The sequence below is a fragment of the Chelon labrosus genome, assembly GCF_963514085.1.
Source record: "Chelon labrosus genome assembly, chromosome: 7".
Taxonomy (NCBI): domain Eukaryota; kingdom Metazoa; phylum Chordata; class Actinopteri; order Mugiliformes; family Mugilidae; genus Chelon; species Chelon labrosus.
Window position 1 is genome coordinate 17,490,919 of NC_140343.1, and position 21,189 is coordinate 17,512,107.

Below are 21,189 nucleotides of genomic sequence, written 5' to 3' on the forward strand. Positions count from 1 at the left end.
CCACAGTGTAACCCGTGAATTAAGATGATTCCTTTACTGTGTTCATATCTCATGGTGCAGTGTGATTCTTTTTGGAAATGTCTACAAGGCAGGTTTTAGGCTCGTTTTGCTCGCTTCCCCTTGACGCACAAGAAAATCTGGTAAACCCCCAACAATCTGGATCGTTGCCTGCGCATGGCTCTCAGTACATCGTCTGGGCTCCAAGATGTAATTGCGTCTGGGTGTAGTGGTGAAGCAACACATCCCTGTTCATCCTAACCTCCAAGCCAAGTAAAAGAAAACAGTTTTCTCTATTTTCACCAGAAACAAAGGATAAAGGACTTTTCTCCAGACTGTGGTTGTCTGATAGGTTGATCAGTGTTGCACTGAGCTCTCTAGAGAGCAGCACGGAGCCGTGGGCTCAACCATAGCTGCTGTGTAGTCTATCTATTTCCACTTCTCCCTGCTGATCATGACGCCTTTGTAATCCACTCTCACCCAAACACAGCAGAAGGCCTGGAACTCTACAGTGCCCTGCTGGCACAAACAAACACATGCTCACACAAGAGCCAAAACACTGCAGTTCCCAGAATGGCCACTTGAGGCTGGCTTCAGCGGCAAGTCAATCCCCACAGACGCCCAACTTTACAGCAGAAATAAACAAATTTACAGCCTGGTACAAAAACAACCTTTTGGCTGTAGAGCTAATTTCCACATTCACGACAACTGTTACCCATTTAAATTATATCAAGGCTTAAAGTTGCACATAACAAGCGGGTGCTGTTGCTAATAGCTAGCCGTCTACCAAGGTGTCACCAACCTGTCTCAGCTGCACTCACACGCCACCTCCTTGACCATTTTTGAATTAGCTGTGAGGCAGAGTCGGGCTCCGCCCAGATGCTGACATCCAGAGTCACCGAATCACCAGAGTCAGGAATCCAATGAATAATGTCACAGAGGTCTGGTCCATCTTCAAATACAGTCACAGTATGTCCACTCACATACACACTCACGCAGTAAATGTGTAGCTATGGATGATATGTATTGCATATTGATCTAAAATGTGTGAGTGAGTGGAAAAATGTATCACCTTGAAAAGAGCAGTTTTGTAAAACCGAGTTTTATGGGACTCTAGATGTTCAGATTTTTTTATTTTTTTATTTTTTATCCTTGACCAAGAAAGAAGCAGCCAGCGCAATACTCTAACCTCAAGGTCCGTTTAGTAGTTGCTCTTGAGCTTTCACTCCTGGACGAACTCCAACATATCACATACACACTGCACACTTAAATGAGAGGAACATATTTTACCTTTCTTTGCCATATTGCATCCAGTCTGTCTCCACTCTGACTCTGGGTTTGTTGGCCTCTATGACATCTAGTACAGGTTCTATAAGAATCCAATAATCCAAATCATAATTCTAATCCCGCAGCAGTGCTTTCGTTATTATGGGCTAGATACTCAAGTCCCCTTCTTTCATATCTGCTCAGTCTCTTATGTTGTGCCTTAGGCCTACATGTCGCAATCAAAGAATTTTGTGAGCATAAGAAATGGTAAGGATGACATCTTGGAGTTGGAAGTTGAACACCTGGTAAATTGAATTCCCATATCAGCTTTCTGCTGAGCTGACACACAACTTAAATGTTTTTTTTTTTTTAGCTGAGATCTGTCAGGTCTGCGATGTAAAGTCATTTTTAGTCTATTCTCTAAAACTTTCTCTGTGATCACTTCTTTTAAATGTCAGCGTAGCCAGTCTCACAGAACAGCTGCAGTTCAGCAGTACAGCAGAATTTATGAGCTGCGATAAAATTTCATACGACGCCTGACATCTGACAACAGAAACTGAAAAATATGTAAATGAGGACAACTATATTGTAAATGTGGCTCTATAAAACAAGTTGCCCGTCGGTGATTGTTAAAAGAATGGGTCTTCAAATAAGACCATCACCCTGCCTCCTTCTCCTTCTCTTTCTCAGTCTAATTACAAATCACGGGATTTGCTCTTTATGTGCCAAGTCAGTCACGAATAAACTTTCAAATGTTCAAATGGCAGAAACTGCAGGCAGAAACTTATGTGCACTGACAGAGAAGATCAGCTTCAGACATGAACCGCTTCTGAAGAAATGGATATAGTTCATAGTGATAGCAGAGCGTGGAAGAGGCTGGGTCAAATGTAGCTCATAGACGGGGTGAATATTCACACAGACAGGCTGCAATGGAGCTGGGCTGCAATATAAGCCTTTAGATTCACTGATTTACAGGAGGAAGACATGTTGTGAATGTAGGGATGAACTAATATAAGGAATAATAATAATAGGAATGGTTAGTTTAACGTTGCCTTGCGTTGCTAGTTAGGTTTCTCCACCACACTCGCACTGCTTTCATTTCATTGTTAACATGACTGTCTTCCACTTCTTCAACATCCAGTGGGTGCATGGTGTCACGAGGTCACACTATTGATGTAAGCTGCAGGGTGTAGTTTTTATGCTCCTGTGCTGCCAATAGCGGCACAGCGAGGCGGAGGCATTATATACCGCGTACATCCTTTCCTTTCTTGCGGACATGGAATTTCTTCAAGAATTTGATCCTCATAAACTGAAGCAGTAGTGTTATTTTATAGCCAAAAGGTCAACAAAAGTGAAGAAGACCCTTTCAGTCTTTTTCTGAACAGACATGCGTGTAAACTGCAACGTGACCAGCTGGTGGAGGCAATCAGTTCTCATTTAGAGTGGCAACATAGGCCTTCCAGCAGATACAGAGCTTCGTTTTGGGTCATCTGATATGTCAAATATTCATCTCTCTTTTTTCTCTTTTATTGGTCTCTACCAACTCGTGAAAAATATCAAGTTCTTTAGCGGCCAGTCGGCGAACCCGCAGGTAATCGGTCTGTTGACTTTAATGACTGATGCCTCCGTGGGCAACAGCCAGTATGAACATTTGGATAACTGATAATTGTTCCATGCGTTGGTCATTGTTTATAGCAAGTTGGAAGCTTTGTGGTTATACAAAACTAAACCAGAAAGCTCCCGGTAGCTCCTTTCCTGCCAGTGTTTATAGAGATTAATTAGATGCTAAAGACTCCTCTGTGTTCACCGGTCACTCCGACTTTGACCGTGTCTCATTTGTGCTGGACAGTTAGTAGATTAATCAGCTGACTGTTGCTGCTGGAAGCAGCGCTGTTCAGGAAAATATTCAAGTTGTGAGCCAGGAAGAGAAGACACTATACCCACAAAAAGGTAATAGTGATTTCACTTCAGTTCACCCCTACAAGTATCATCTTATAAACGAAATATAGCCTGTTGATCCATTGTTAATATAAACATTTTAAGTAGTGCAGCTTTACGACAGAATAAGGCTCTTGTACAAAGAGTTTGGAATTCAGGACAGACCACTTAACTCTCACACACACATACTGATCAACACAGACATCAAGTTTATGCTTGCAGCTGTGAGCACCCCATCTGTAAGCACACACAAATGTTCAGTGACTGTGGCTTAGAAGCTCTTTCTGTCCTGTCCCATATATACATTCACCCCATCCTCACACAGAATGACACATACATTCACAAAAAGCACACAAACGTTTGCTTTGTGCTCATTAGTGCTGCTGTACTTAAAGCCCGCTCATTAATGTGGCTGTACACACACAGCACTCACCGGCGTTATAGTTATTGACACAAAACAACACGGTCCATTGAGTGGGCATGCTGTTTGGACGAGCGGCAGCTCAATAGAAAGGTATCCATCTTTGTAGAAGGCCATGGAAATGTCAATGCCCCTCGACAAGCTAAAGGAAGTCAATCATCCAGAGCCTTGCGCTATGAGAGATGACAAAACACAAAAAGCCTTTCAACAAAAAACCATTGTGTAACAAACATTTCCATTTCAAAGCCTCCATTTTGCGGGATGTCATGTCAATTTATTTTTACATAATGTCAGCTGTGGTTCGGAGGCAGTTAGGGGAATGTAAAATGGGTGACCAGATCTGTCACTGCTATAGGTTGATAAGGGGCCATGCTGGCACTCGGTGCTTTTTTAAGATAGTGCTTCAGTATGGGTGTGAATCAGAGATGAAGCGTTCGGGAGTGCGTGTGTTCTTCTATGAATGTGCCTTTTCCTCCATGTTCTACAGCTGCCAAATAAAGTCTTCCTCTGTGGTATTAACGTTGTCCCTTCATGCCCTCCACACCATCCTGTCAGATGTAAAGTCTTTGGGTGGCATTTACTGGTTCAAAGGTTCTCTGTGTAATTGATCAAACTGTTGTTTGATCTGTACAGCTGACATTTAGTCCACACAGAAAAATGGGATTTTCCGGCTCTGTTAGGACAAACTGGCTTTCAAAGGTCCATGCCTGCCACCAAGAGAAGTTTGATGAGGATGAATTGCATACAACGCATAATGAGATTTCATTTCCTCACCTTCCACCCTCTGCTTTTGTTTCTATAGAAGTGCATTTACATAGTGAATCAACACCGGTATGATGTATGAATATGCAAAAACACACAGTACCGCAAATGTGTGCAAAAACTATTTCATTCTATGTCTTTTGTTGCTGTCCACTTCAACTTCACTTAATGAAACACCTTTTATTAGGGTTATTCACATTTGACCAGAGCAATTACGCTTGAGACGTTTTGCAGAAACAAGATTGTCATCACTTTAGAATTTTCCCTCGAATGTTAAAGAAAAAGTGTGTTGCCAAACTACATTTCACAGCGCTCAGGGCTCTTTCAATAAGCCATCAGGTTGATGGATAAATGGCTGCAATCTTGACCCTCTCAATAGATGTTTGTAGTCGTTTTTGGCATTCAAAACGGGCGGCAGGCATCTTTACTCCCTCTCTGCTGCTCTCAAGCTACACAGCACACGCCTGAAAACAGAACCAGCAATTACTTAAAATCAGAGCGAGATTCTTAAGACTCGCTCTGAGGAAATTGCGGCTATTTTCGTGTCAAAGCCAACAAATGCCAAGTTAAGGAAAATAAATCTCGAATGCTTCTCTGTCTGACATTTCCTTCTATTTGAAGTTATGGGTGAATATTCATGAGTGTTTGGAGAAAAGGACATTTGCGAAATGCCTCACCGTCAAAAAGACGAACCAAAGACACAATTCAGTAATAAGAAGGGGAAGACAGAGAAGAATATACACATTTCAATGGCTTTCATCTCTCAACTACAAAGCAATTTCTCTGTGAATCTAAATATGTATGTAAGTAACAGCATGTTTCTTGTGTCTGGGACTCAACGTTTGACCTCATTTTGCGCAAAATGTCAAGAACGTCATTTTTCATACGTGTGTGTGTGTGTGTTTAAATTCTGTATCAATCATGGTACTTTAATCATGGTGAATTTATTTATTTTCTGTTTAGATTTTTTTCTAAAACTTATTGGACAGATTTGACAAAGTCTTCAAACACTCATCAAACCCATTTTCTTTTAGCATGCGATAGGTGAGACTTTAAAAAGTACAAGAAGACTTAACCAAAATAAGAAAAAATGGATCCAGAAAACAGTACACGATATGTATAACATAACAGTGCAAATCTCTAAGCACCAAGGCTGCTACAGCAGTTTGCACCTTTTAGGAGGAAGGCTTTGCTTGAATGCACCTGTAACCACACCCAAAACTGATGTCACAGTGCAGCAGAAAGAGAATTTAAACTACTGGAGATCTGCAGAAACAGCAACAGAAACATTTACCACCATTGACTTCCACTATATATTACCTAGCAAACAACTGTCAGTCAGATTTTAGGCGTAGTTTAATCCTGAGAAGTGCGCAGAAGTATGAGACGTCGAGTTGTTCACACTGAGCCACACACACACCTGAAACCAGTGAAGAGGACTAACAAAGAAAACAAAAGAACAGACATCTTTCATGTGAAATAACTAAAACGACACTGTGCACAGTGTTCATGTAAGATCCTACTGCTCAAAGTAAGAACTAACAAATCATTTCAATTAAATAATAATATTAAAACACATTTTATGGTTTCCTTTAGTGTGTTACTTAAATTTTATGTGTATGTACAATGTCAAACTTACAAAGCGCGTGGTCTACACCAAAGGGAGTTACTGTCTCCTGCAGAAAACACTGCTAATGAACTGCCCAAAACGCCATTTTCACTGTGCAGCCTTTTATTCTGTTAATCATCTACCATGTAACAGAGAGGCCTGAAAGAGGCAGGGGCTAAAACAGAGCATTTCAGACAGATGGTGAAAAGGGGAGCTGCAGCAATAGGAGAAAAATAATTAGTTCTCCAATTTGAACATTAAAATGTTTAAACCTATTGTAACAGATCACCAAAATGAAAAAAAAAAAAAAAAAACTATAAATAACTGTTGCCCTTATTCCACACATGAGATCTTTAAGCTCTCAGTGGTTGACTTTAGAATTCACAGTCATGTCAAAATGTATGGATTTTTACTTGTTGAGGCATAAATGAAAAAAACAAGAAAATCTTAAGAAACTGGCTCAGAGAGAAATGCTGTACTCAATACCATGACACCAGAATTGGCTAAATGATTACAGTGACTGTCATACCTATGGTTGGTGCTTGTAACATGAGCCACAGGATTAGAAAGGTTCCTCAGCTGTGGATCAATTCTTCCCTTGTATATATAAGTGAATTGAATCTATACATCTTTAATGCTCTGAGGACAGCCTTGTGCCGAAACGCGTAAGCATGCTTTGTGATGTGAGCCAAATAAACAAGTGTAATGTGAGTATTTTGTCCTGGATTTTGACATTTAAGATGTTCTACCATTTTGCATTTTTTATTAGTTAAAAAGACTTGATAATAACACGACAAAAGATCACGATGAATCATGCTTCTCCATCGATGGCTAATTATGATGGATGTGGTCTCACTCTATGCTATTCGAAATTACCAGGATCAAATCTAATAAGCTTTTATGCTGTCATGTGTATTTAATGTGAGCAACTAATTAATCCATAGACCTGTCAGGATTACCTAACAGTCCTGATATATGACTCAAACGGAACGTGTTTGATCAGAAATAGAAAACAAATTTGCCTCTCTTAGTCCAGATCCTGCCTCATCATTTAATCAGGATGTTCTTTACATTCTCTACACTTTTTATTTGGCCTCCACATTCACAATCGCTGCAGCTGGGGTGAGAATTGAAGGCATAAATCTTTTTGTTGGAAAATACAAAAAACCTCTCGGAGGTGGCAAAAGAAATAAACAGAAGGATGAGTATGTTGGGGAGGGTGCGCGGGTGATGGAGTTGATCTTGAACTGGACTGAGCTCTGGTTGAGTAAGCAGGTAATAGGAATTTAATCTAATCTATTCAACTGACAAATAATCCCAATAGAGGAATAGTGAAAAGGCTGGCCTTGGGCCATCTCCCACCCGACTTCTGTTAACTCTCTTTCTCTTTCCTTTCTCTAGGTCTCTCTATCTCTTTCTCCGTCCCTTTTCAATTATTCATACCATGGTTTCGACACATGCCTGCAGTGAGCCTCCAGATATTCTGTCAACCGACACCACCCCCGGTTTGTCTTGCTGCTCTCTCACTATCCTCCCCCATATTCCTCTCTTTATTTCCCCGGTCCTCGAACTCACCAGCTCTCCTTAGGAACAACACAGCGAAGCGGAGATAAACAACGAGAGCAAGTTAAATATTTATCCTCCAATCAAACAGTCTCATCCAAACTATGTATTTAAGCCTTAATTTGATATTTTCAATTATGGTACCAGGTCACATTTCACATTCCTTTGCTGCCTCTCTTGATTTTAATAATCCTCAAAGAAAAGCTGGTAAGGTCGCAGATATTACCACAGTGACTGGCACCTGTTTATCCCTCCATGCGTTTTTCTGCCAGCAGATAAGTGGAGCACTACTCTCTAGTCCCGATTTGGTTGTACTGGGGAGTGAGCCACAAAGTGATGGACACACATACAAATGCACACAAACGGTCACACACCCAGAGCCACCTGCTTAAATTGGATGGTCCTCTCATTAAGTCAGCTGTGCAGAGTGGACATTGAGCGGACTTTTACTGGACAGGCTAGCTCCACTCTGGCCCTCATCACGCTGTTCGAGGAGAGGAAGGCGGCACGTGTTGCCATGGCCGTATAATGCACAGTGGTATTAATATATTTTCATGAAAACGTTTATTTAGATTTAGCATTGAAGTTCTCTCAAATTTGAAACATGTGTGTTGCTTATTGTTACCTAACTTGGATGGTTGTTGATATCTGGAGTTTGTCGCAATTAATTACTGAAGGGTAGGAGTTCAGCACGATTCTGTTACGGTGGGAAATTAATGACAGAAGAGTATGCAAGTCATGAAATGTTGATGTGAACCATCCAGCTCTCATACACTGACGATGGATTTGGATGTATAATTGCAAAATGAACAAGATTTGCACATTCATAGTAGAGTTTGGCTTTTCAATGAGGAGGAGGATGGTGCTATAAGGTAATTAAGCTTTCATATTATTCTTGATGCAGTTCATAGTGTTGAAAAAGCAAATTTAGTGGACTGTTTTGGGTCCAAATGCCCATCTATCCATTATCTGTTACCGTTTCTCCTTAGAAGGTCATATGGGGATTAGAGCCCATCCCAGTTGCAGTTGAGCGAAAGATGGGGTACATACCCTGGACCATAGACAGTATAAAGATGGATGGCAGAACAGCTCCTCAAAAGTGAACGTAAAGCAGTCCCGTGGGACCAGGAGAGTTGTAAAAATAAGACTGTAAAAAAAGATCTAAAAACAAGTACAGTGTATAAGGCAACATTTCCTTGTAACAGGTGGAGGTAGAGTAGAGCGTAGTATTAATTAGACGAACACGCAAGTGAGTCTGGCAAAAGTGCGGTCGGGTCATTGTTATTGTGGCTCCACTCTTGGACCATACTGCACAGACTCTGGCTTCAAACTCACAAGAAGGCGCCGCCCGGATCGCTGGGAAAATAGCATCAGTTTGGCCAATGCTAGGATGTGGTGACGCTTTGTCCATATTTATATACAGTCTATGCCTTGGACAGGTCTTCAGTCTATCATATGGCTAACACAGAGATACAAACAACGATTCACGTCCACACAACAATTTAGATTCACCAGTTAACCAATGACGCATGGAATGTCTTTGAATTGTGGAAGGAAGTCTGAGAAAACACAGTCACTCAAAGGGAGTGTAAACATGTAAACTCTGCTCAAACCCAGAATCTTGTTGCTATGAGGTGACAGTCAGATACCACTGCTCCAGATGGGTGTGTTTTAATAACACTTGTCCAAAACTGGAGTTGTGAAGCCTACACTTTTATCAATATTAGATTTTTTTTTAATTAAAGACTATTGCCTTTGGGTCCTGGTTGAGGGGAGGGGCCTCTGTGGATCAGGCTTGTTCCAGTGCATCCCACGGATACTTTATCAGTTTGGGATCTAGTGAATTTGGAGGCCAGGTCAACACCTTGTGCTGTTTTTCATGTTTTTTTGAGTTGTTCCAAAACTGCATTCTGCTGGGGATTGCTGCTGCCATCAAGGAGTGGTGTTATTGCTATGGGGTGGGTGTGCCTGGTCTGATCTAGGTGTGTGGTACATTCACATAAATGCCAGCGTTTCCCAGCAGAATACTGTACTGTGACCAGATGATCAATGTTATTTACTTCTCCAGCCAGTAATTTTATGATCTGTGTATGTCAGTGGGACATTTTGCTGTTTGGGAAAAGAAATTGAGCATTCTCAGTGGCCGCCAACATGAGTGAAGCCTAATTTGTTTACATCTAAAGCTGCCGTGTCCTCAGCTGATAATCCAGACTTCCATCTGATCAAGGTCACAGAGGTCCTGCAAGAATCTAATCAAAAACTTTTTTTTTTTTTTTTGTCTTGACATCATTAAATTGGTTATGAGAACATACCCATCACACAAATGTATTACATTTATGATTCTTTTAGGATATGTCTTTTTGGGATAAGTATTAAAAAGCCCATATTTGATTTATCTGTAAGAAATGGTTTGATCAGTATGTACAAGGAGCTACTAACATCCAGAGAGCCACTTATGTCCGGTGATCTGCTGCAGCTCCACTAATAGCTGATGTTCAGAGCTGTACTTTATTGACCCCACTGCTCCCAAAATGCAAGGGGTTCCTTGACTCCTAGGCTCACCTCTCTGCTACAGTGTTTAATGAGACCAGATGCTGGCTCATATTGGGCTCATATTAGTTTTTTTTTCTACAGCTGTACTGGCAACCTGTTCATCTGTCGGTTCAGTGAGTGCGGATGGAGGGAAATTTTCTATCTATCTATCTTTCATCACATATTTCTATTACATGGTGTCCCTCTGAGATTCTCTCAGGGTTATTTATTCATGTTGTTATATTTGATATTTCAGCTTGTGCCCAAGAAAAACATGGTGACATTTTGTAACTAAATACTTTTTTAGTTTTTTTTTATTTTGACTTAGATAAGTGTCTTCGACTTGATCCCTTGCAGGACTAAAACACTGCTGTTTATCTTTTAACTTCAACACCCCACAATTTAACACCAGAATCTCAGTGTGGCCTCTCCGCTGCAAGCCATTTCATGGTCAAGCACCTCAGTAGACTCAGGCAGTAAATTGTCACCACTGGCCGATAAGTTTCTAGCAGAAAAGTTCTCCCTCTGTGTTAGTACAATCTTGCTGTGTCATGAACTCAAACCTCACTGATATCCAATATAGTTTTATCATTTATGTTTGCACGGCTGGGACAGTACTTGAACATGAGGTTCATTTCTATTAATCCACCCTCCCAATGCAAGTTTTCCACCTGTTTCCATCAGTTTTCATTTTTCTTTTTCCTATCTGAAGGGGAAAGTCAGCTTCTCCACTGTATATACAATATGTTTTTATTACTTCAACCCAGTCCTCCACTTACCCTCCATATTACCCTAAATGTGTATTTGTCTGAAGAGTTGGGACGTTTCCTAAAGTAAGAGGAACTTACTCCAAAATGTTCTCCATGCATTTCTTTATGTCCCACCAATAAATAGGGGGATAGTTAACCTTTCATTTGTCAATACTACTGCAGTCTGCAGCAGCTTAGTATTGCACTTCATTCAGTTTTGTGGACTTTTTGTGGACAATTTAACTTTCATTAACAAAATGTTAAGAAATGAGTATTATAACGTTAGGCAATGAGCATCGAGGTAGAGGGGTGTTCCACTTGTGGCTGAGGAAGATGTGACAGACTTACATGATGACAGGCTCTGTACTTGTTTAACAGGTACACTAGCGCTAGAAAGCCAGCGTCACAGAGATACTTGGTTGTGTAGATGTTTTAGTGTCATTTTTAGGGTGGAACTCTTGTAGTTTACTGTTTCCTGTCAAGTTTCCCAGCACCTGGCTTTCCTGCATCAACACACCACCACCAATCATATGCTTTTGACTTTTTTCCTTTGTGTCAGTGTCGTGGGATTTTATCTCCCCAGGAGCTATAAACGGTTATTTTGATGTGTAAACTGCTTCTATCAAGCAGCCTATAGGAGGCGCTATTATCCAAGGATTTTATTCGCATCCTTTTTCAGAACCCACAAGCCTCCAGTTTGAGATGAAGAGTTTTCTGTTCATTACAGATTACATCACTATTGCGTTATCTGGGATTTTTTAAAAACAAGCTTCTGTCTTCTGTCTGCTTCTTTTTTACAAGCTGAGTAGTGTCACTTTATTACAAGTAAATTGAACTCTGTGTATAAAATCAGTGATGCGCTCCCTTTAAAGCTAAAACAAGGTTGAGTCTTTGCTATTTATGCCCCTGAAAGTTTGAACCAACCCTTCATTTGATGTCAGATTATGCGAAACCAGACTTTCATGGTGCGGGAAGTGTTTACTCTCTGGTTATCTCTGCTTTGTTATTTTGTTTTCCTTGTTGTATTTTATTTTTCCACCCTGTCATGAGTCAGTCAGAGACGGTTATTCATGGATATCCCGCGACACACTAAACCAAGCGTCTCATTGCGGCTCCTCTGGCTCTACCTCCTGCATCATATTCTGCCTTTGATATCAGTCAGCCCAAAAGCGAGGCACCAGCAATGAAGCTGTCATGCTGTTTTATCCAAACAGACTCTTCCACCCCAAAAGCTGTCTGCCTGCAAAGCCCCTGTAATCCAACACTGAAACTTGCCAACTTCCTAGACTCGCAGAATCGCATCACCTCTCCTCTGTCTTCCTCCTCCCGTCCTTTATTTCCATCACGTCTCCCGACGTTTGTGAAAATCTCTTATCCCCACACCTTCCCTTACACATCAGATTTCCTTCCCGCCTCTCTCTTCAGCCCTCCCTCACCCCTCCCCCCCCGCCCCCTCCCCTCTCATGACCTCTTGCTGAGGCCCCAGGGACTGGTTCAGTTGTTGTGATGGCAGCGGATTGTGGGATACCAGCTGCAGTTTTAATGATTTTGCCCCCAGGCCCAGATCAGCCAGAGAAATACAGTTAGCATTTTCCAACAGAATGATAACTCTCGCCCCTTCAACCTCCCTGCGAAATTTGTGTGTGAATTTGCATGCATTCACAAACGTTTTAACTTGACTTTGATATCAGATCCAAGGCAGAGCATCTGCATTCTGTTCGCAGTGTTTTTGGTCACTTTAACGTGCATTAAAATGGATTTGTGTGTATGTCTTTGTGGCTGCTAGCTGGTGTATTTGTTTGGGAGCGGTGTTGTTGTTTAAGACAGAAGCTCATCCTCATATGAATGTGGTACTCACTCTAATCTCTAGTCTCTCTCTCGCTCTCTCTTTCTACCTTCCACCCCGCTCCATGCTCTCCCTCGCTCTCTGGTTTGACAGCAGAACCGCAGCACGTCTTGCAAACACATTGCAATTAGCATCATGCGCTCCAGTGCATCCCAAACCGCTCACTGATGAAGTTCAATCAATTCAACTTAATTATAACTTTCTCAGAAACACCTCTAATCTCTCCAAAAGTTTGATCTCGCGGGGGTTCTTTCAGTAACAAGCTGTGGCAGGTAGTTTAAAAAGTAGCCATTTGGAAAGTGTGTGTGTCCGTGTGTGTTTGCAGCTAACCTGGCTCACCCCCTCTCTTTCTCTTTCTCTCTCTCTCTCTCCCTCCAGACATTGACGACTGCCAGTCTAATCCATGCCAGAATGGAGGAACCTGCATCGATGAGATCAGCTCCTTTGTGTGCCTTTGTCTGCCCAGCTACGGCGGAGCTACTTGTGAAAAAGGTAACAGTGTGGAAGAAAACATCGCTTTCTCATTTCCCTCATTAGTTCATTACAGTTAAAGGGGTGCTGGAAGGAGCGGAGAAGGAGGAGGAGGAGGAAGAAGAAGAAGCTACATTTAGGAAGAAAATAATTGCAAGTAGAGCTAGGAGATTGCAAAGTGAATAAAAAAAAAAGAAGACGAGATGGTGAAGGAACAGGAGGATGAGACAGAGAAGGTGGAGAAGCCAGGTGACAGGATGGTGGAGAGAAGATGAATATGGGGAAGATGACTATGAGGATGTGGCACTGGAGAATAAGAAGGAAAATAGAGTTAATGAGGATATGTAAGTGGAGGCAGAGAACTGGAGGGGTGAGGGTGAGGGTGTAGACAAAGAGGAGCAGAGGGAAGCCCTGTGGAATAACGTATTGAGTTTATACGGAGCACCTGCGTCCAGCTGGTTTGGTCTCTCATTATGGGAATTCCCCTGTGAGGAGGAGGCCGTGGATGAGGCTGTTCACAAACTGCATGTAACATAGAAACATGGGCTACATGTTCCTGCAAAACAGCACCGCAGAATAGCCACAGCTGCTGCATAGAGAGTAGTTCAGTCCGAACGGATTTTAGCTCGGATGTTATGTCGCTTTTCAGCCATTGTTTTATGTTTTATGTTTTCAGGTATAAGAATCCACCTGTTATCACTGCAGTTTAAGATGAGAACGCACATTAAGCAGCACAAACTGAAGATAAATATGTGCCAGATCACCTGTCAGCAGAAACAATAAATATGATTTGATAAACTTTTATGTGCAATAAAGAAGACGCTTTTCAATTACAAATAAACTATTATAAATCTCCTCAAAAATAAACATTTTAACTCCGAAATTGTCCTCGCTGCCACAGCAATCCAGTGACAGATGCCGTCACGTACATGACACATTACAGACAAGAACTTGTAATCTCAACAAATATTGTTTCAGTTCTGTCTGCGGCCAGCTCACAGTGTTAAGACGGGAAGGAAATAAAAGTGTGAGTTTGGAGTTTGCGTTCTAGCTGGCAATGTGAGACTGAATTATGCAAACTGTACACCTCCTAAAACATGAGGTCTAAAATAGAACAATTAAAATTTAAAAGGTGAAAATAAAGGAAGGCAGCCAGGTTGAAGTTTTAGGGAGACGTTTGAAGAAGATGAGTGAAAGAAGGTTAAATCTGTGGGAAGGTTGAATCTTTGGGCTGCTCTCAGGTAAATGCAGCCAGGCTGTGTATGTTATCCCCAGTCAGATATGACTTCTTGTATAACTTGGTGACTTTGTCTCTAACTACTTCTACGCACGTGCAACAGCTTAATTTAAGGTTCGATCAAGAGTGATGAGCTCAACCCACCAGAACACGTGAACGTACGCAATGCTAATTTATGTGCGTTACATTCAGAAGTCATGTTTATTGTCACTTCCACAACATGTTAATGAAAAACATACTGAGGTGTGAAATACCGTTTTTCCTAGTCCCACAGATATATGTTGTTGCTTTATACAAAAACAATCAGCCAGAACATTAAAACCACTGACAGGTGAAGTAAATAACATCGACCATCTTGTGACAATCCAATGTTCAGCTGGGAAACTTTTGGACCTGGCATTCGTGTGGATGTTACTTAGACATGTACCACCCACCTAGACCAGACCAGACACCACCACCCTATAGTAATGACACTCCTTGATAGCAGCAGCCATTCCCAGCAGGATGCAGCCTGACACAGACAGACACAAACAGTTTAGGAACAACTCAAAAAACACGAAGAACAGCACAAGGTGTTGACCTGGCCTCCAAATTCTGATAAGTATCAAATAAGTATCTGTGGGATGATCCCCTTGGGGCCCCTCCCTTCAACCCATAGGACCCAAAGGTCTCCACTAACAACATTCTGTTGCCAGGCACCACAGGACACCCTCAGAAGGCCCGTGTCCATTCTCTGATGACTCTCAACTGTTTTGGAGACACAAGGGAGACCTACACAATATTAGGAAGGTGGTATGTGCTACTACCACACTACCTCCACTACTCTAACAACTTCTACAACACTATATTACAACACTAAATAATGTACTACTGTATAGTGAATGTAGGCTAGTGACGTGGTTAGCCCACAGAAGTCAAAGAAAATCACACCTGCATTCACAGACAATTTTTGTCTATCAGGATTCCCCCTCTCTCACTGTAGCGCCTCTTGCGTCATCTCTCAGAGGAGCAGTGACTTTGAAAATCCGTCTTTTTTACATGGATTTGTCTTCCAATATCTCCCTGTGTGTTTTTTTACGGCTCTGGTGTGGTTTATGTGGACTCTGAGGGCAGGGTGGTCGATACAGAGCAGAGGGAGTGGAGAGAATGAGGCACACTAACTCAGGAAATTTGAAATGCTGTAGAAACTCCAGTATTAGTTTTGGCAGGATGTAACAGAAAAAAAAAAAAGTACCAAAACACAAAAACACAGTGTGGTTGTTCAACTAGAGTAGGTTAACACTCCAGCTCTCACTGACACACATCATCTATACTCACCATCCATTTCTTCTCCAGTCAGCTCAGGGGTAAGCTTCTTTTTTTCTCTCACTCAGTTCATTGTTTTTCTTTACATAAATCCCATATAATAAAAAAAAATCTTTAACTTTACACCAGAAGTGTTTACAGCCTGATACAAAAACAGCTTTGGTCCCTATAGTTACATTTCCATATATATAGAACAAAACTGCTCTTCAGGAAACCATCTGTGGTGTGTGCAAGATAAATACGAGTGGTGTTCACCTTTTAGACTTTTCTATTGCACAGTGGAATACTGCAGAATTTAATCATTGACTGAATGACAATTAAAATACCATATTATGATTAGTTTAACCGCCTGTGTGAACCGCGCTCAGCCTGCTAAGTAACAGCTGCATGATGTCTCTACATGGGGCAGTTTTGTTGAGTTGAAATATGAGGGCGTTTGCCATTCTGTTGCATTATGGGAAATGTTCCCGTCAGTGGTTTAGGAGCTTGACCCGTAGCGGTAGGAGTCAAAAGCAGTGTATTTTGGCCTCTGCTGGTTCTGTTTCAACCACACTTTCGCCTTGGTGCCTCTTCACGGAAGAGTAATACTAAATTGCTCAAGTGCCACTTTAATCTTACTGTCCTCCAGATGCTTATTAGCTCTGAGCTGCCCCTTTTGATCTTTCACCAGAACAAATGTTTCTTTGGTAACTGCTTTTTGTGATTTCCCTGTGGTCATGATGTCTATTAAATATTCATTCCCCTCCCGCGGTGCATATCATGAATAAACAAACAAAACAGAAACGCTGAACATATACCGGATGAGTTATAGTTTGAAAGTCCTGTAAAAGTATACAGCTTCTTTAAACCAGGGCTTGTGATTAAAAAGTGAAGCGCAGAAACGCTTGGTCGATCTGTAAGAGTCTCACAAGTCAGGACCTTATTAGCCTTCGCCGTTGCACAGTATAGAGCGTGTTTTATTTTTTTTTCTCTCTCCCTTTCCTCTTCCTCAAACACACACACGCGCGTCACCTGAGTATTCCTCTCATTTGACATGCACCGAAGCTGTGCGTACGTTTCCTCTCCAGCTGCGCTGCTGCCTTCACGGCTGATTGGGAGCAGCAGGGCTGATTGTGTAAATCTAAAGTCTCTGTTTTCCCGTTGCTTTTATCTCTCGCTGCTCGGCGCTCGCAGAAATATAGGGTTCAGCTGTGAAAAGTACAATTCGCAACAGGCGTCGCTCCGCCATTTCAGCGTGATCTCAGTTTGATATCCGCGGGGAGGTCTGAACTGCCACACAAACGGTAGAGATGAACTCATTTGTTCCGCCGATGCTTCCATCCATTTAAATGTCATCCAATTGGTCCCTGTCTCAGCAAAGTGGTCCGGTTTTCTGTCTCGTCTGTCGTGTGCACTTGAGTGTGCGTGTGTGTGCGTTTGTGTTCGGGTCTAGGCCTTGTGAGCTCACGGCCTTGGATGCAGGCTAGATCCGGTCCGATGCAGGCTCCCTCCAGCCTGTTTCCATGGTGATCCCATCTGAGAGTCAATAATAGTAAGTTGACAGGACTGAAGTTCAGAGAATGTGCTGAGAGGCAGAAAGAAATGGCTTCTAACCCTATAGTTTTTATATTTCCACTCACATCTTTTTATTTCTTTTTCCTCCGTGCCACTGTGTTCAATCAAGAGTTTTTTTTAAAGATCGTTGATAATCTTCTCTTCTTCTGTCTCTTCTCTCTATTTAGCATGGTTTGTAATCGTCATGCAGTTTTTTGTTATCGGTAAAGAAGGGAGTTTTTGTTGATTAACAAAGACGCCAGTCAGTTGTTTCAATCTCGTCTCATCCTCACACTGATTGTCGAGTCTGTCCTGCTGTTTTTTGTTTCGTTGCCTAATCAGGGGAGGCAGAAACTTGAATCTTGCTCTGCCTGACTGAAGTGAAAAGTGACGGGGAAAAGCGCTGGCTCTCATCAGATACTTTCCTCTTTATCCGTGTTTCACTCCACCATTCTTTGCCCTCCACCTTTCTAGGGAGGAAAACGGCATAATGTGCACGGCTGAGAGGGCGGATTTGTTACTTTGCTATTCCACTACTGTAGACACCTTGGTTTCATGTTGCCTTTGTGTGTGTGTGTTTTTTTTTTTTTTTTTCCTTCCTCCTTTTTTCTCTGTCACTCTTTTTCTGTGCCTCTCATCTCTGGTGCACCACGGGAGGCTTTGTTACTCTCTCTGACTGTGTTTGTGTATCTGTGAATGTGCATCTGTGTCTGTTCGGGCTGCATTTGCTGTTTTGCAGCAACTGCGGATGTTTATGTGGCACTTCAAGGTTTAGTAGAGCTGTGAAGTTAGAGCTCTTTCAACTAAAAGACCTCCACTCATCTGCCAAGACGCAAGCTAATGCTCATACTTTTGAGAACCCTCATTGACATAATCCATTCTATAGCCGCCTAACTTTAGCCAAACCTTTACTCTTAACCCTCAAACAGCCCTTTGAAGAAAAGGCCCTCCTCCTCCAGGTCAATAGGTCACATTCAATCTTGCAAGAAAAAGAAGTATAAAAGCACACGTTTCTTATTTCCTCTGTTTCTTTTCCTCATTTGTGGCACACTGACAGATTGTTTGCCGCACACACCCACAAACAAACTCACTCTGCCTACCCTCCCGAATATCAAAGGTTTCCTCGCTCTTTATTCAGCAGCAGCTCCAGTGGCAGCCGAACAGTCCGACTCCAGGCGGTGAAATTACTGTGGGGCGCAATAACACGTCCTTACAACCCCCTCCCAGTTTATAAAATTGCAATCTAATCGACAGGAAATAGGTTCTAACTCTGACTCTCTCTCTCTCTCCCACTGTTTCCTAACAGAACAAATATTCTACAAATTGGAAAACAAAGAGCCTGTGCTAACAGGATTGTGAGGCTAATTAATCCCAGGCTGGTTGGTTGCTGTTTGGTTATCTTTGAGGAGTATGTTATCTGCCGCCCTGAACTCAAAAATAGAGCCGGTGCGGAGTAGCTCACATTCATCCATCTTCTCCGACGCCTTTTTTGTTCCTCACCTTGTTTCCGCATGTGAAATTATTATTTATCGCTTTGTTTTTGGAAACACCACATCCTCCAGTGGGTTCAGCGACTCTTGCTGTAACGTGTCAGTGAGGTTTACAGCTGTTTTTTTTTTAAATCCTATATAAATCCAATCAAATTGTTCCAAGTACAATGACCTATTCCACTGGCGATCGCATTTCAAACGCACACAGCATACTGTACGTGCTCATAGACACACAGTACCTTTGACAGGAAAACAAAAACTAGACAGCATTACAGGGGAGAAAAGGCAAAGTAGAGCACGGTGGGTGAATCTGGGGCAGACTGATGTGAAGACTTTTGAGTATGACGATGCCAGCAGCAACACCACTTCTGCAGATTGGAAGCAGGCAGCAGACGGAGTAGTGTAACCTACACACTGAGACTAATGAGGAGCAGAGCGCACTGAGCTGACTAACGGCGGTAGGAAGTAGCACCGGATGCAGTCCTTTAGTCGCTCTGTCACAGTGCAGCTCATTCCCTTCTATGTTTTAACTTCTCTTTAACACATGCATTTCCCTGTGCTTACAGTGAACTTGTGCTTTACAGTCAGTCAAGGGTGGTGATGTGTGCGGCACACAGTTTATCACAGAAATAGTGGGCAATATATTCTGTTATTTTAAAAGAGCTTGCTATCCCTGGAAAGTGTGTCCGGATTCTGCTTCTCGTGATTTAAGACAATCATTTAGTTCATGACGTAGTCTGACTTAACTGAACCAACTTTAACAGTTTTAGCTGATTTAATTATTGCCACAATCTTTCCAAAATCTTAAAGAGCAAATCCCATGTGTTCTACAATTCTGTCCTCAGGTCTCAGAGAGTATTGCTGTGTTAAAAAAAAGTCATTAGTAGCCTTAGGGAGGCAGAGGGAGCAGAGGGAGCTGCACAAACTCCAGGTTGGGGTTGAACTGGAAATGAATTTGAGTTGCACCGGTGAGGTGCAGAACAATCTCTTCTCATAAAATAATACTCTTTATAATATTATACTGACAAATCTGCAAATAGAGTCAAGCATTTTAAAAACAAAAAATGCAGTTTTGTCATATTGACTGACTTGTTTGATGGAAGGTTCAGGTTTTGCCCCGAGACTGAGTCGAAGAGGGAATCAAATATAACCACGGAACAAAAATAGCTTCTGTTTTTCCTGATATCATTACATATAGACCTAAGAGTAAATAATGAATGTTAGGTTATTTAGCATTTTCTCGAATGCAGGCATACGCTGATCAGGCATAACATTATGGCCACCTTCCTAATATTGTGTAGGTCTCCCTTGTGCCTCCAAAACAGTTGTGACTCATCAGAGAACGAACATGGGCCTTCTGAGGGTGTCCTGTGGTGTCTGACAACAGAATGTTGTTAGTGGGAGCCTTTGGGTCCAATGGGTTGAGGGGAGGGGTCTCTGTGGATCATCCCTCAGATACTTGATCAGTTTGTGATCTAGTGAATTTGGAGGCCAGGTCAACACCTTGTGCTGTTCTGTCCTTGTTATGAATGTTAAGGGTTATGAGAAGTTGTCCTTGGAAACAGTTTAGAAAGGGGCAGTTACTGTTAAAAGAACAAATGGCAGTTACAGGTCAACTTCAACCAATCAGATCACTTCTCGCTGACATCAACAGACTGTCATCACACATAAAACGCACCCGTAGTTGCCAGTAGTTCCTCAAATGGAACAGAGCAGGTTTCTAGTGACCTGGATTCAGGCTACGTTTTGACCAACACAGGTCACTTTGCCATTATTGTATTATTGCTTCTTGGAAAGAATTGTTCCTTCTTGAAATCCCATTGGTAACACGCCATTCTAGGCTTATCTCCCTTCTACACGCTTGTTCAGCCACAGCACGCTGAGCACTTGACAGAGGTTTGTGGTTCACATGTTCAGGTTTGCTGTTTAGTGGTAAACCGTTTGTTATTTTACTCTTTCTTTTCATATGATTGTTCTCCGAGTGTGACTCAGCATCGAGTCCCTGAGTTTTCACACTTACGGTGCATTTAAACTGGCAAGTCAGCACAAAGCTCGGCTCAAGAATAAATTTTGCGCATCCTCCGGGTCTTTAGAGGCTATTAATGCTAATGAAGATTCATGCGTTCTAATAGCATGTCGAGAGGGACACGTGCCAAGACTAAGAAGAGAGAGAGAGCTGGAGCTTGTTGGTTTACCTTGCCAACAGCACTCCCCAGGAGAGAAAAACACACACACACTCGCAGGCAGGTACACACATCGAACGTCCCTGAAGTTTTGCCTGAGCCCGGCAGAAGCTATTCAAACGGAATAACAGCAAGGCATCGCTCTCACTCCATATGCCATTGTGTTTAGCACTAGCCAATTCTCTCTCAGAACGCAAAAGCTGCAGAGATGAGGGGTAATTTATTCTCATTCAAGGTGCTTAATTAGACAATGTTCCTGAAGCAACTGTCATTTTCTTCCCTGACTG

The 21,189-nt window shown here is 42.1% G+C and overlaps 1 protein-coding gene across 1 annotated transcript in view; it reads left to right on the forward strand.

Annotated features, from left to right (window-relative positions):
• The window catches only part of ncanb (neurocan b), a gene marked incomplete at its 3' end in the record, with an annotated part of 110,234 nt that overhangs the window by 68,450 nt on the left and 20,595 nt on the right, over positions 1–21,189 (forward strand). The window contains exon 10 of the mRNA XM_084548803.1: positions 13,062–13,175. Within this exon, the coding sequence (XP_084404929.1) occupies positions 13,062–13,175 (114 nt within the window). The remainder of the gene's footprint in view (positions 1–13,061; positions 13,176–21,189) is intronic.